The 13,865-nt window shown below is 55.0% G+C and overlaps 1 protein-coding gene across 3 annotated transcripts; it reads left to right on the forward strand.

Annotated features, from left to right (window-relative positions):
- Positions 1–1,271: 1,271 nt before the first annotated feature.
- Mafk (MAF bZIP transcription factor K) lies at positions 1,272–12,971 on the forward strand. Of its 3 annotated transcripts, none has more exons than XM_021187014.2 (3): positions 1,272–1,434; positions 9,156–9,235; positions 10,115–12,971. In XM_021187014.2, the coding sequence occupies exons 2-3, from the start codon at positions 9,200–9,202 to the stop codon at positions 10,547–10,549; spliced, it is 471 nt and encodes a 156-aa protein (XP_021042673.1). In that variant the 5' UTR covers positions 1,272–1,434; positions 9,156–9,199; the 3' UTR covers positions 10,550–12,971. The 3 variants fall into 3 exon arrangements, with proteins under 3 accessions (XP_021042673.1, XP_029389579.1, XP_021042674.1); XM_029533719.1 differs by lacking the exon at positions 1,272–1,434 and adding an exon at positions 4,874–5,154; XM_021187015.2 differs by lacking the exon at positions 1,272–1,434 and adding an exon at positions 8,174–8,335.
- The last annotated feature ends 894 nt before the right edge of the window (positions 12,972–13,865 follow it).

The raw sequence follows: 13,865 nt of genomic DNA on the forward strand, positions 1-13,865 counted from the left end.
GGCCTTGTTGGAGTGGGTGTGTCACTGTGGGCATGAGCTTTAAGACCCTCATCCTTACTGCTTGGAAGTCAGAATTCTGCTAGCAGCCTTCAGATGAAGATGTAGAACTCTCAGCTCCTCCTGCACCATGCCTGCCTGGATGCTACCATGATCCTTGATAATGGACTGAACCTCTGAACCTGTAAGCCAGCCCCAAGTAAATGTTGTCCTTATAAGAGTTACCTTGGTCATGGTGACTATTCACAGCAGTAAAAACCTAACTAAGACACTATCCATTGTTTACAGAGAGGGCGGGGGAGGGGGGAAGGGGAAGAGGGGAGGGAGAGGGAGAGGGGGAAGGGGAGGGGAGGAGGGGGAGGGAGGGGGCAGGCTTAGGTGAAGGCTCTTAGGGTGAAGGCAGAAGGATTAAGAGCTTCAAGACAGTGACAGTGAGGTGGCTCAGTGGGTAAAGGTACCGAGCCTGAGTTCAATTTCCGGAACCCAAAAGTGGAAAGAAAAAACAGATTCCCTAAAGTTGCCCTCTGACTTCCACACATTCTCGGTAGTGTGTGCACACCAACCCACATACATATGAACACACATATAGATAAGTAAAAAAAAAAAAAAAAATTAAAGTTTTATAAGTTTTCCAGGCCACTCTGAGCTGCACAGTGAGACCCTACCTCTGTCTCAGACGCAAATCAAAAGGTCATAGTATGGGTCACATCTGATTATGTACCCATGGTATGGGTACATCTGATTATGTGGTGTAACTGACCCACTTCGCCACCTTGACCTGGACTTGGTGTTAGATCCAGAACATGGTCACTAGCCAGTTGGCCTCTATTCTCCCTGCCAAGACCCGGGGAGGCTCCAGCAGCCTCAGGATCACAGTGAGTAGCACAGACGACAGTGGATGGCATAGAGACATAATGCCCAGGCCTAGAGTTCAAGGAAACTTGGGGTCCTTACCCAGTGTGCGTCACGCTCGCCTGTCATCCCCTACCTTGGGAAAGGAGCACGGACCCCGCCCCGGGTGTGTAGGAGACGGACAGGGCCACGAGCTCAGCAAGGAGACAACTGCACGTGGAAGCATGTAGGAGGGAGGAGCCAGGGACTGGGTCAGCAAGGGGCGTGGCCATCAGGGGCGTGGTGCCGACGCGCGGCCAGAGAGGGCGTGGTTTGGGTGAGCGAAGAGGCGTGAGCAACAGGGGCGTGATCACCGGGGGCGGGGCGGTGACGCGCCTCGACGCGCGATCCCGGAAGCGGTGTCAGTACTGGAGAGCCGGCGGCGGGCGGCGGGTGGCGGGGACTTGTTGTTCTTCGCCGAGTCGGAACGAGGAGTCCGAAGCGCGCGGGCGGAGACGGCGACTAAGGGGAGCGCGAGAGCAGAAGCGCTTGTGAAGAGTGCGTGTCCACAAGGAGCCGCCGCGCCCGGGCCCGCGCGCGACCCGGGTGAGTGAGGGGCTTCGGGAACTGGGTAGGGGAACCCAGAGTTCGTGCACCTGCGGGAGGAGCACCCCGAAGGCCGCGGGGCCCAGCCTGGGCCTCGAGCACGTGCCGCGCGGGACCTGGGCTCAGGGCCCACGCGGGACCCACCACGTGCGGGAGAGTGGCACCCGGGAGCCGTGCGCACCTGGGCCATTTCCGTCGGCGTAGAATTCGCCCCGGCCGGGACCCCGAAAGGGCCTGAGTAACTGGTGTCACTTTCTAATCAGCTGACCGGCCAGCGGTGCCGGATGTGGAAGCTGTGGGTGGGGAGCGAGGCAGGTGACCGTCTTGGCCTGCCTATCGCTTCCGTCACTTCAGGTGTGGTCTGGGGCCAAGGTCCCATCCAACTCTGAAGTGCGAGGTTCCCTTGTAGGGTGAGCGGATAGGTGTGTGAAGAGTGTGCGTGTTTAAGAGCGTGTGCGGCGAGAAATCAGAAGCAAAAACTCTAGCAAATTACAGGTGAAGCGAGCCTCACGGATCCTAGGTGCCCTCTCTTTGGGAGAGAGAGAGACTTCTCTTCTGGCATCCCTACACATGGAGATGACCGCCACTCCAGCCTCCCAGAACTTGCCCCGTAGGAACGAACGCAGTCGGTGTTTGGGAGGCGAGGCAGCTTGGTGCTCTTGTTTCTCTTGGGAAGTTAGGCTGAGCCTCGCTTTTCACACAGCTCTCATTGCTAACACGGATGCACTTTAACAGTTCACCCTCCAGTTGATGGACAGGCACTCACCTTTCTCTAGCCAAGTGCACTCCATCCCAAAAAGCCTAGCTTGTGTCACAGCTGGTAGGTAGGTAGTTCACCCCTTCCATTTCTGCGGAGTCACTAAAATTCGCCCTGGGACCCCAGAGTTTGGCACTGCTGAGGTCGTCCTGTGGCAGCCACATTCCAGAAGGTATCTGGTGGAGTGCACGTGGGAACTTTGATGCTTCGAGCTGGTGTTTCAGGGCCAGGTAACTTCTTTCAAAGGTGTTGGTCTGAAGCCATTATGTTATGGTGGCACATGCTTGTAGTCCTAGCTCGTGGGAGTCTGAGGCAGGAAGATCTTGAGCTTAAGGTTAGCCTGCATTGCTTAGCTAGTTCAAGACCAGCCTCAGTTACATAGTGAGACACTGTCACACAAAACCAAACTAAAACGATAGGTGTGAATTTTTGCGTGTGGATGGAGGACATACCTGTAGCCCACGTCACTGGGGACAGCCCTCACTGATGACAAAAACCTTCCTGGCTCCTTAGATAAATCAACAAGAGAAATGTGGTGTTTGTCCTTGGTAAAGGAAATGTGTCTAATGTGATAACTTCTTGTGCCTCCAAAAGAAAAGATTTACTAGAGCAAAACACAAAGCCAGGCTTTGCTGGAGTACATTCTCTTGTTCTCCAACTGAACTGGGCTTGCAGGGCCCTGTTCCAAGTTCAGGGCTGTGGACTTTCCAGGTAGTTGCTAAAAAATGGGCGTTGGCTGGAGGGTCCTGGGAACCTCTGTTTCCCGAGAGTCTGCTATTTCTGTGTCCCAGTCCTTTCTCTAGCACCTCAAGGCTTCTGGTGAGTCTTTTCTGGCCATTAGGACCTGAGGACCCTCAGTTTTTAGTCTCTGGCTCTACCAGCCCCAGGGCTTGTTTACAGTCTCTGGTAACTCTTTCTTGTAGTCTAGACTAAGAAGTTGTGTCTGTTTCTGCCCCGGCTGTTCTGAGTCTAAAGGTTTCTTGGAGTGGACTTTCTGGATCTCGGGTCTAGTCCACACGGGAAATGGAAATCAGGCCAGCTGGGAGAATTCTCTGTGTGGCCGATCTCTGGAGCTATAAACAGTGACTCATTCTCCCGCCCCACCCTCCCTGTCCCCCGCTCCGCTCCGGGAAGATGCCTGGTCACTCGTATTTACTTTTGCTTTTTATAAGTCACACATGCGTTCTGTTTCCTCTTTCCTGCAGTTTCAGGAAACCGAAAGTGTTATCTGAAAGCCTATAGAGTTTCACAGAGGTAGACCTGAGCCCAGTGACCAAGCACCGCCCTGCTTGGTGTTGGGGAGGATACTACAGCCTTGCTCGCCTGGTGGCCCGGCCTGAGGTCAGAGGTCAGGGTTAGAGGCTAGAGGCTGTTGTGTCTGATGACACACCTGTCAGCTCTTCCTTGGGGCTGTCTGGTCTGGTAGAGGGAGAGCACACACCCTCTGTTCAGCTTCCTTTCCTGTCTGAGTCCCCGCCTCTGTCCATCTATAAAGCAGACCTTGATACCCTGAAGGAGCTGGTATCCTCAACACAGGCTCTCTGCTTAACAGAAGTCGATTGTGCATGGAAGCTGCTGAAAGAACGTTCTAGAACCAGTTCTAGGTCCAAGGAAAAGGCCGACTTTCCAAAGACAGCAATTAGGAGGGCTTTCTGGAAGAAGTGGAAGTTGAGGGTAGAGTGGAGACCCCATGTCCATCACAGCCAGGAGCACTCACCAGCCAAAGAGGGGAGCCCAGACAGGGAAGCTCAGAAGGGAACTCCAAGACCTGTTATCTGTAGGACTAAGTCTGAGGCACCAAGATCAGAGTTGGGGCTCTCTTACACCAAGGCGAGGGTTTGGAGAGCAACTGGACCATGCTTGGGGCTGGGTAGGTCAAGAGCTGGTTCTGTAATTCCAGCACTTGGGAGCCTGAGGCAAGAGAGGATCAGTCCCAGACTCGCCTGGGCTGTATGAGGCTCCATCTTAAACAAACAGGACTGGAGAGATAACTCAGTCCATAAAATGTTTGCTTGAGCCCACATCAAGGTGTTAGATGTGGTGGCCTACGCGGTTATCCCAGTGTTGGGGAGGGAGAGACAGGAGGATCACTGAAGCTCTCTGGTCGGAGTCTAACCTTTGTGATTAGTGAGATATGCCCAGTGGGGTGGCTTGGGGTAGAGGTGCTTGCCGCCAAGCCTGGTGACCTGACTTCAAAACCCCAAGACCCACGTCATAGAAGGAGAGAACTGACTCCCAAAATTATCCTCTGACCTCCACACCCACTTTGGCAAGTACACACACACACACACACACACACACACACACACACACACTTTATATAAACTAGGCTGGCCTCAAACTCTTAGAGATCAACCTACTTCTGGGACCCAAATGCTAGTATTAAAGGTGTGTATCACCACATCCAGCAAGTAAACGTAGTTTTTAAAAGTTAAAAAACAAACAACCACTAGGTGGGCAGTGGTGGCGCACCCCTTTAACCCCAGCATTCAGGAGGCAGAGGCAGGCTAATCTCTGGGTTCAAAGCCAGCTTGGTCCATGTAGTGAGTTCCAGGAGAGCCAGGACTACCCAGAGAAACCCTGTCTGAAAAAGAAAAAAAATTCAAAATGCAAAGTAAACAATCTGAGAAAAGACAGCACACACATACATGCGCGCGCGCACACACACACACACATGCACGCGCACACACACACACACACACACACACATAGATGTCTGGGCTTAGCTGCTTCCTGGGGACATCCGCAGTGAAACATGGAGAGTAGAAGGTGGCTGGAGCCCCAGGACCAGCAGGGATGGGACAGAGCCACTCAGTCAGGGAGAGGAGGTCAGGTTAGAGCAGAGGGTGGGCAGCCACCGTTGAGGGAGGTGTGCCGTGCAGCCTGCTGTCAGCCTCGAAACTGCCTGAGTCACCTCTGCATGTAACTGGGATGACACAGCTTCCTGAGACTGCAAGCGCAAGGTGACCAGACGTCCTCTAGGCTAGGCAGACGGTTGTGGCTTATGGGAGGGCGGACAGCCAGCCAGAGCTGGGTGGAGATGCCCAGCCACACACGGTGGGAGGACGGCACAGTGAAATCTTAGTGGTCTGCAGTGGCAGGAGCTCATTTGACCAGCTGTGTTGTGGTTTGTCAGCATGTGGCCACTGTCTGTCGGTAATGTGTCAGCCCCATGTGTCCTCAGGGTCCTGGAAAGGGGGTTTGGCTCTGGGTATTTATGAGAGGCTCCCGAACAGAGGTGGCCACATCCTTAGTGGCTTTAGGTTCTGTGGCTGCCTGCTGTCAGGGTGACGCTTGCTGTCTGGGGCGTGAACCTGTTCCCTTGGACAGAATAGGTTTCTCATTGCCCACCCTGCTCCCTTCCCCCATTCTGGGAGACCAGGAACCCGAAGAGCACACATCCTGGTCAGCTGGATCGGGGGCTGGAGTTGCTGTCACCCCGAGGAACAGGGGGTATCATTCAGAACCCCCAGGTTGGTGTCACAGTTGCAGCAGAGTGAGATGGGTGATCCAGCTTATACACTACCCGGGGAACATGGAGACCCTTTGAGACTGGGACCTTTTCTGGTCCACCATAGCACTAGTAGCAAGATCTCTGTAGCTCCCTGTCTGTCTTTTGGACCTGGACATGGTCCTTCTTGCTGTGTGCTAGGACCGCCAGGATGTCGTGCAGAAGAGAGGCTTGATGCTGTAAATGCCCCCTCCCCCCAATAGTGCAGTCAGGACAGTGTGGTGCTGAGGAATTGCTTCCGGGGAGTAAGAGTGGGTAGGATAGGGGATGCTCTGCCTGCTCCCCTCCATCCCCGCTCCCCTGCTGCTGCTCCAGGCCTGCTAGCATCTGCTACCTGCTGTGTCTGGGTGCTAGGCTGGACTCTCTCGCTTTGTGGCAGTGTGCCTCTCTGCTCTTTATGCACAGGGCCTCTTCTAGCCCAGTCCATATTGAAGTGGAAGGACTGGCCACCCTGTCCCTGCTGGCTGGCTGTGTTTCTCAGAGGAGCTGGGCTGGGGCAGGGGGGCAGGGGAGGTTCTCCCTAAGCTGTCCAGGCTGACTTTGAACACACTCTGTAGCCCAGGCTGGCCTTGAACTTGTAGTTCTCCCAGGGTCTAGGCTGACAGGCCTGGCTTGGCCTTCAGCGGGTAGGTTGGAACTGTACCCAGGTGATTGGCGTACACACACTGAGTTGCTGAAAATCTCTGTCCCTTAGATCGTCCCCCGTGATTGCCACCAGGCAGAAGGGCATGCGTGCCTCTCTCTGACTCGGGGCCAACGCGGACCTCACCTTTCACCTGGACAGACTTCTACAATGTTGGTCATGAAGGATGGAGTCTGAGTTATTTTGACGGGGGATGCGGGTGTTCCTGCTGAACAGGGAGGGTTCTGGCTGGGGTAAACACATTACCTCAGTGTAAGTGTGCACCCAGGACTCCTGAGTGGGGGCTTCTCACCTCTTGTCATCTCTGGGGTCTTTTCTCTCAACCTCTTTTTCTGAGGGAATGACCCCCGCATTGAAGGGGTTGGCGTTTGTCCATGGCCCCTAGGGTTTACTTATTTTTAAGCCAGCTTAGGTCTGAAGAAGGATCCCTGAACTCAGACCCCCGCAGAAGCCCACGAAGAGGGTATACATGGAAAGTGCCAGGGAGGGGCCCTTCCTGCTGGCCAGGTGCTCTCCCTCCAGTGGTCAGTTAACTCTCGTGGGGTCACCTGGGGGCAAGCCCCTGCCCTGTGTACATCCTGGCCACCTGGCTGTCATGGTACCATCACTATGGCAATGGAAAGATTCCTGCTCCGAGCTGAGCGCTGGCCCGCATGTCTCGGCACCCGTGGGTCTGAGTTGAGTCCCCCTTCTTCTCTTCCAGGCACCTTCCTTTTCCGCTGGCAGTGGCCCCTGGGGCCCGTGAGCATGCGGGTGGGAGGGGTGTCCTTGTGTGGGAATGTGAGCCGGCTCTGTAAACAGCCTGTGACTCACCACATAGCTATGTCACTGACGCTGGAATTGCACGTTGGAAGAGATGCCCAATCCCTCCTCCCTCCTTACACGGAAAACTTTCTCAGGGCTCCTGGGGCTCCTAGGCGCCTGGCTCCTGAGAGTTCCTCATGGAGCGACCCAGGACCTCTCTAGTGCCTGTTACCAGGCCGGAGCTGGACGTGATCTGTGGGTGATACAAGCTTTGCCCGTATCCCCATGGGATCTCTCATTGACACTGGATCACCTCCACAAGCTCTGGCCCTTCTCAGGTCCCAGATAGATACTGTGACAGGATGCATGCTGCTTTACCTGAGCTCCTGGTCCTGCCCCTGTCCTAGTCGGCCTCTGCCATTGCCCCTCAGCGTGACCAGTGAAGTCACCAGGGTACTATGTCTACTACCAGAGTCAGTCCCTTGTCTCTCGCTGATGACTTCCTGGGCAGTAAGGGTGGTGGGCACTAGGGACAGGACCCCATCAGAGGTGGGGTCACAGTGTAGACAGACAGAGCCTAAAGGCCCCTCATGTCTATAGGGGAAGGGATGGGGAGATTCTCCACTGTCTTGTTCATGCCTGTTCTCCACACTCTCCTTTGTGTGATTTCCCTGACGTTCCTTGTTCTGTGCCCATCTTTGTCAGGGTTTGAAATACAAGAGGTGGGGGGTGTATGCCACTTTAAAGGCAGCCCTGTCCCTCTTACCCCTTCCCCAGTTGCCAGGGAATGAATGGGTTTGTTTACTGCCTGAGAACCTCGTGTTGTCTTTCCATACAGGCTTGACCCACAAGTCCCAAATGCTTTTGGGCTTCTCTGTTGCCATGGCGACAGTGGGGGTTGGCTACATCCCAAGGTCGTCATGGCAACTATCAGAGGGGAATCATGCTTGGGATGCTTTGGCTGGCTTTTTCATGAATGATGAGGGTGTGTGACACAATGCAGACGGGAGAATGAGAAGGGCGGGCAAGGGGGCTGGCGGGCTGGCCATGGGGACAGGGCCTGCCAGACAGCCCAGTAAGTCTGCCAGGTGGCTGGAGTTCTCTGCCTGTGTCTCTGGCTGGATCCTCTGAACCTGCTACCCACCAGTAGCCCCCACCCCACCCATACGGGCCTTGGGGTCACTCTGAGGGGCTGGGGTGGCCAGGGAGGAGTGGTGATGTCACAGCTGCAGTGTCCTTCACGGCGGTAGGTGTCCCTTGGGTTGCAGGAGGGCGGGGCTGTGGAGGAGTGGCAGGTGTTCTGTACCCCATCTGTCTTGGGGGGGGTGTAAATGAGGTTTCGGGAAATAGCCTTACTTCTCTCCCTGGTGAACCAGGCTCCTGGAACACCAGGAGCTCTTGCTAAGGGATAGACACTGCCCCAAGGCCCTCTCCTTCAGAGTGGAGCACTGCCCCTTATAGAGCTGGCTCTGCGGCTGGCAAGTCCCTTTGGTCTTGAGGATGCATGCAGCACCTGGTAACCCCCCCCCCCCGCCTCGGCTGTAAATATCTTGTCTGTTCAGGAGGACACCTAGAGCAGAAAGCAACAATTGTTCATGACTCCACAGGGCTGATGGCATCCCTTAGTGTGTGCTAGATGGGGGGACCAGATGGCAGCCCCCAGGGACATAGGGGGTCTTGTCTGCTCTGGGGACTGTTGCTGGAGCAAGAAGCATGATTGAATCTCATCCTTCCCTGCTATGGTGCCTGCTCCAGAGTGCTGAAGCAATGGTTCTCAACCTGTGGGTCTCGACTCCCTCTGGGTGTCCAACAACCCTTTTATGGGGGGTGTCACTTAAGATCATCAAACCCCACAGATACTTAGGTTACGATTCATAACAATAGCAAATTACAAATATAAAGTAGCAGTAAAAATAATTTTATGGTTGGGGGGGGTCACAAGAACATGAGGGTCACACAGGAATATTAAAGGGTCATAGCATTAAGAGGTTGAGAACCACAGGCTTAGGGCAGGCCTACCGCATTCCCAGGTGCAAAGCCCTAACCTACCATTTCTGTCTTTCCAGCTACGATTTTCTGGTGGTTCCGTCCTGGTGACAGGGCCCGGGTTATGACGTCTAATCCCAAGCCCAACAAGGCATTGAAGGTAAGGTGGGCAGGGCCAGCATGGGCTGTGATGGGCACTGCCCTGGCATGGCACAGGGACAACTCATCTTGCCCTGGCAACCCCCCCCCTACACACACACCCTTCACAGCACTGCCTTAGAAAATGAGGTCAGCTTTGTCCTCAGGAATTGGAGAAAGATCCGAGGAGGAGAGGCGGCTCAGTGGCCTTGATACCCAGGGAGGCAGCTCAGAGGTGGGAGGGCGGGAGGGCAGGTGTGGAACAGACACTGGCTACCTAGGGCTGCGTCCACAGGCCCTTCCTCTGCCCAAACTTGTCGTTCCCCCGCCCCCCTCCGTCCCGGCTGAGCACAGTGGTATCCTCAGGTAAGCTGGTGTCCTTTCTACCAGTCCTTACTACTTGATGTCACTGTCACCAGAAGTGCTACTGAGTCAGCTTCCTTGTCTCAGAGGCTCCTGGGTACTGTGTGCTAGGCCCCTTGAGTGAGCCCTGACCAGCCAGATGCAGGCTCTGCCCCAGTGGGTGGATGTCAGGGAAGGGCAGGCCACTGCTGTCCCTCACCTAAAAGTGTTTGGCCAGAGCATCCAAGGGGGCAAGGTCCTAGTTCCTGTGTCTACAGAAAGCTTTAGGAGTTGACCAAGACCTTCCTGAGGGGATGGCTGTCAGGTCCTCCCTGTTCAAAGAGGTGTCATAGCGACAGGAGCAGGGCTGTCTGTGGACACCCTGCCATGGGCATAGTCTTGGAGTCCCATGCTGCCACCCTGGTACACAATGGGAACACAGGGCAGGTGAGAGGCACTGCCGGGCCTTTGTCGTATCAGACCTTAGCCTTTGGTGATTGTGCGCCCGTCCCATGACCTCTGTGTCCCTGTTCTGACCGCTGCTCATGTGGCTCCTTAGGTCAAGAAGGAGGCGGGCGAGAACGCCCCTGTTCTTAGCGATGATGAGCTGGTGTCCATGTCAGTGCGGGAGCTGAACCAGCACCTGCGGGGGCTCACCAAGGAGGAGGTCACTCGGCTGAAGCAGCGGCGGCGTACACTCAAGAACAGAGGCTACGCGGCTAGCTGTCGCATCAAGCGTGTGACGCAGAAGGAGGAGCTGGAACGACAGCGTGTGGAGCTGCAGCAGGAGGTGGAGAAGCTGGCTCGCGAGAATAGCAGCATGCGGCTGGAGCTAGATGCCCTGCGCTCCAAGTACGAGGCCCTACAGACCTTCGCTCGCACCGTGGCCCGAGGGCCTGTCACACCCACCAAGGTGGCCACCACCAGTGTCATCACCATCGTCAAATCTGCTGAGCTCTCCTCCACCTCCGTACCCTTTTCAGCCGCCTCCTAGTGTCTGCTGGGGCCGGGCAGGGCGTGGGCAGTGGCACAGCCCTCATGCCTATCCCAGGCTCCCTGGCACAGATTCCACATGTCTACCTGCCCACTGTGAACCCTGCGGGGCTGAGGGCAGGGACAGCAGGGACAGCAGGGACAGGCAGATGCAGGATAAAAGGGAAGCTCTCAGGAGCCAGTGCCGTAAGCAACCCCCCTCAAATCTCTCCTCCCCTGGGGGTGTGTTTTTAAGGAGCAGGCAGGAACCACATGGCCAACCAGGATGAACAACTCTAGGCCCCTGTGGCAGAGTATGAGGATCCGGTCTTCCACTTCTCCGGTGCCTGCTCATCAGCACCGTCAGTGCCGTCCCCTCTAAGGGCCTCCAGCTGGGGTGGACACCACACCGCCTCTCCCTTTCTGGGCTCTGACCATCTTGTCCTTATCAAAGGGCGCTACAACCTGCTTTAGCTCTTAGAGCCAGGCTGATGTTCTGGGAAACACTTGCAGGGGCTAATGTCTGTGTTCCTGTGTGTACACAGGCTACCATCACAGCCTGTGAAGACTGGAATCTGCTGCCCAGGTAGCCACATGGGAGAGCCTGTCCCGTATGTGCGCCGAGGGTTGCATGAATGTCATGGAGTGTCCCTGGAGGTCTGGTAGGCTGCCCGTTGTGGTGCAGGGGCCGCCTGTCCACAGAGCCAGGCTCGGGTTCTCTGGGGCTTAGTAGAGGGGAGAGGCGGAAGAGGAGCAGGTGACACCTGAGAGGTGCAGAGAAAGATGTCGGTGGCAGGTGAGATGTGCATTGCTACAAAAAGAACAGGAACGAAGTAGACAGGGATAGTGTGGAGTCCTGGCAGCCAAGGTCCAGGGGATGTGGAAGAGGCCTGAGAGGCATAGAGTACTAAGGGACAGAGGCTGAGTCTGGAGGGCTTTGTGGACACACCCATGGTAGGCAGGTCAGCAAGGACCCCAGGAACTTTGCAACTTTGGTGCCCAATTGTTACCTGCCTTTTCCTCCTTCATAGAGCTCTGGGGCCACTGGATAACTTGCGCTTTTTTTTCTGAAGGAATCGTGTCCTCCAAGTCCTGGGGAATATGGTGGACAGGGAGTCAGGGGCAGGCTGAGCCACAGCCAGGCACTTAGAAAGCACTGTTGGAACCATAGCCTTGGTAGGTAATCCATATTGGATATCAATAAGGACCATGGATATTTAAAGAGAGAAGATATTATATATATATATAATTATACACACATTTTATCGTACAGATTTTTCATAACAATTTTCTTTCCCAGTTTGATACTGTAGATCTCTATTAATGCAGAGTAGGTTGGACAGCGGGGTGGGGACGAAGGCCCAGGGTGCCAACAACCTTCCTCAGTGTTTCTGTGGTGGCATTGGGCATGCTGGGTCACTGGTGAAGCCTGCTCCAGCAGGTGTCACACTGGATGAGTGGTCTCCAGGGTGGGCTACAGTGGTAGGCAGATGACCACTGACTGTGGCTTGCCGCCCACGCCTGGCCTATGGTGGTCTTCCTGGGCGGAGGCTCCATACTCTTGGCCTCCAGGGTAGACAGGGCTGTCAGTACCACCTGGAGCACCTGTGCAGGGCACAGCCTGGAGGGGCTGGGAAGGGTGTGAGCGCGCCCCATGGCATTGTGTCACTGAAATTTCATTGTCACAATTTATGGACATTTTTATTTAAAGATAAGAGTTTTCTGTCTTGTTCCTTTGACTTCTTAAAGCAAGCTTTAACTTTTTCAAAAGGTGACAGGGACACATGCCGACCATGCAGAGACCTGACACCCTCAGCCACCTGCCACTTGGAAGTTTCATTTCAATATTTATTTTTTTGTGCTCCTTCCCCCCATGTTATAAATTATTGAGAAGAGATCAAGGTCATAGACTGTTGGCCCCGTCTGCACCCTGCCTCGTGGCCACCACCTAATTTATTGCTGTACATGTTGCCGTGACTGCTTTTGTATCTTTGCAATAAAGGATTTCCTGTTTGAGATGCTCCTGGTGTCTGGATGGTGCTGTGGTTGGGACTCGTGCACCCTGCGCTGCAGCCTGGGCTGGGCCGTCCCTGAGGACGCCTAGCTTCCTTCTCTGCACACCTGGGCCCTCCCCTGGGAGTCGGTCACAATCCCAGGCTGGTCTCCTAAGATGTAGGGACTATCACCAGGTGACACCTTTCTACCTGCACGCCTAGATCATCTGCAGTTATGTCCCTCTGTGTCCAGGATATGCTGACTGGAGGCCTCTGATGGCCATGGCAACTTGTGGAAGCCTCGGGGACCCGAGCAATCCTTGGAGGGTGGGCCGTGTCACCTGCTTGGTCCCTGGCCCCTCTTGGGTGAACATGCAGGACATTGCCAGAGGGCCAGGGTCTGTGTGGGGCACAGCTCAGTGACACTGAGAGAATGCTCTAAGGACCAGTGCTGAGGATGGCTCAGTGGCTAAGGTGCTTGCCTTGCAAGCATGAGGACCAGGGTTCAATCCCTAGCAAGTCAGGTGCATATCTGTAACCCCAGCTTTATAGAAGCTCACGGGCCAGCTGGCCTAGCCTACTTGGTGAGTTTCAAGTCAGAAATAGCCTCCAGCTAGGCCAGATTTCTCTACAGCTGACTCCAGAGTCCCCAGCCTACAGCTTCTGTCCTTGCTTGCGGGAGATCAGCCTCTGGGTAGACAGACCATAAAAGGAGGCCACACCCACACTAGGTCCACTCAGCACAAGTTCAAAATGGCAGGGGCCCTTCATGATACCTCATGCCTGTAAATTGCAGTCATTAGGAGGATGGGGTGGCCGGATCACTCCCAAGTCCAAGGATACCCTGACTAAATAGTTTGAGGTCAGCCTTAGCTACATAGTGAGCCCAGGGCCAGCCTAAGCTACAAAGATCCTAATCAAGGAGTAGGGGCTGGTCGTGCAGCTCAGTTACACAGTCCGCTGTGTAAATGTGAGGACCTGTGTTCGGATCCCAACTCTGGCATAATCCCAGCAATTGTAGGGGTCAAAGCAGATTCTTGAGGCTTCATCCAACTTGAAGCTCTACGGTTCAGTTAAGAAGCCCTGTCTCGAAACCTTTAAAAATTTACTGGGAAAATAACTAAGGAAAACACCCAGCATTGACCCTCCGGCCTCCTTACAAATGTGCACACGTGCATACACACCTGCACATGAAATGGCAGTAGGTTGTGCCCACTTACTGCCTGGCAAGCGCCCCGCTCCTTGTACCCCATGGGCTGGACTTGGGGTGAGACTGAAGCCCCCCCGTCCCCTCTCTGGTACTCCAATGGCATCTCAGCATTCTTTGAGCAACTTGGCCTGGCC

This window comes from Mus pahari, chromosome 23 (assembly GCF_900095145.1).
Source record: "Mus pahari chromosome 23, PAHARI_EIJ_v1.1, whole genome shotgun sequence".
Taxonomy (NCBI): Eukaryota; Metazoa; Chordata; class Mammalia; order Rodentia; family Muridae; genus Mus; species Mus pahari.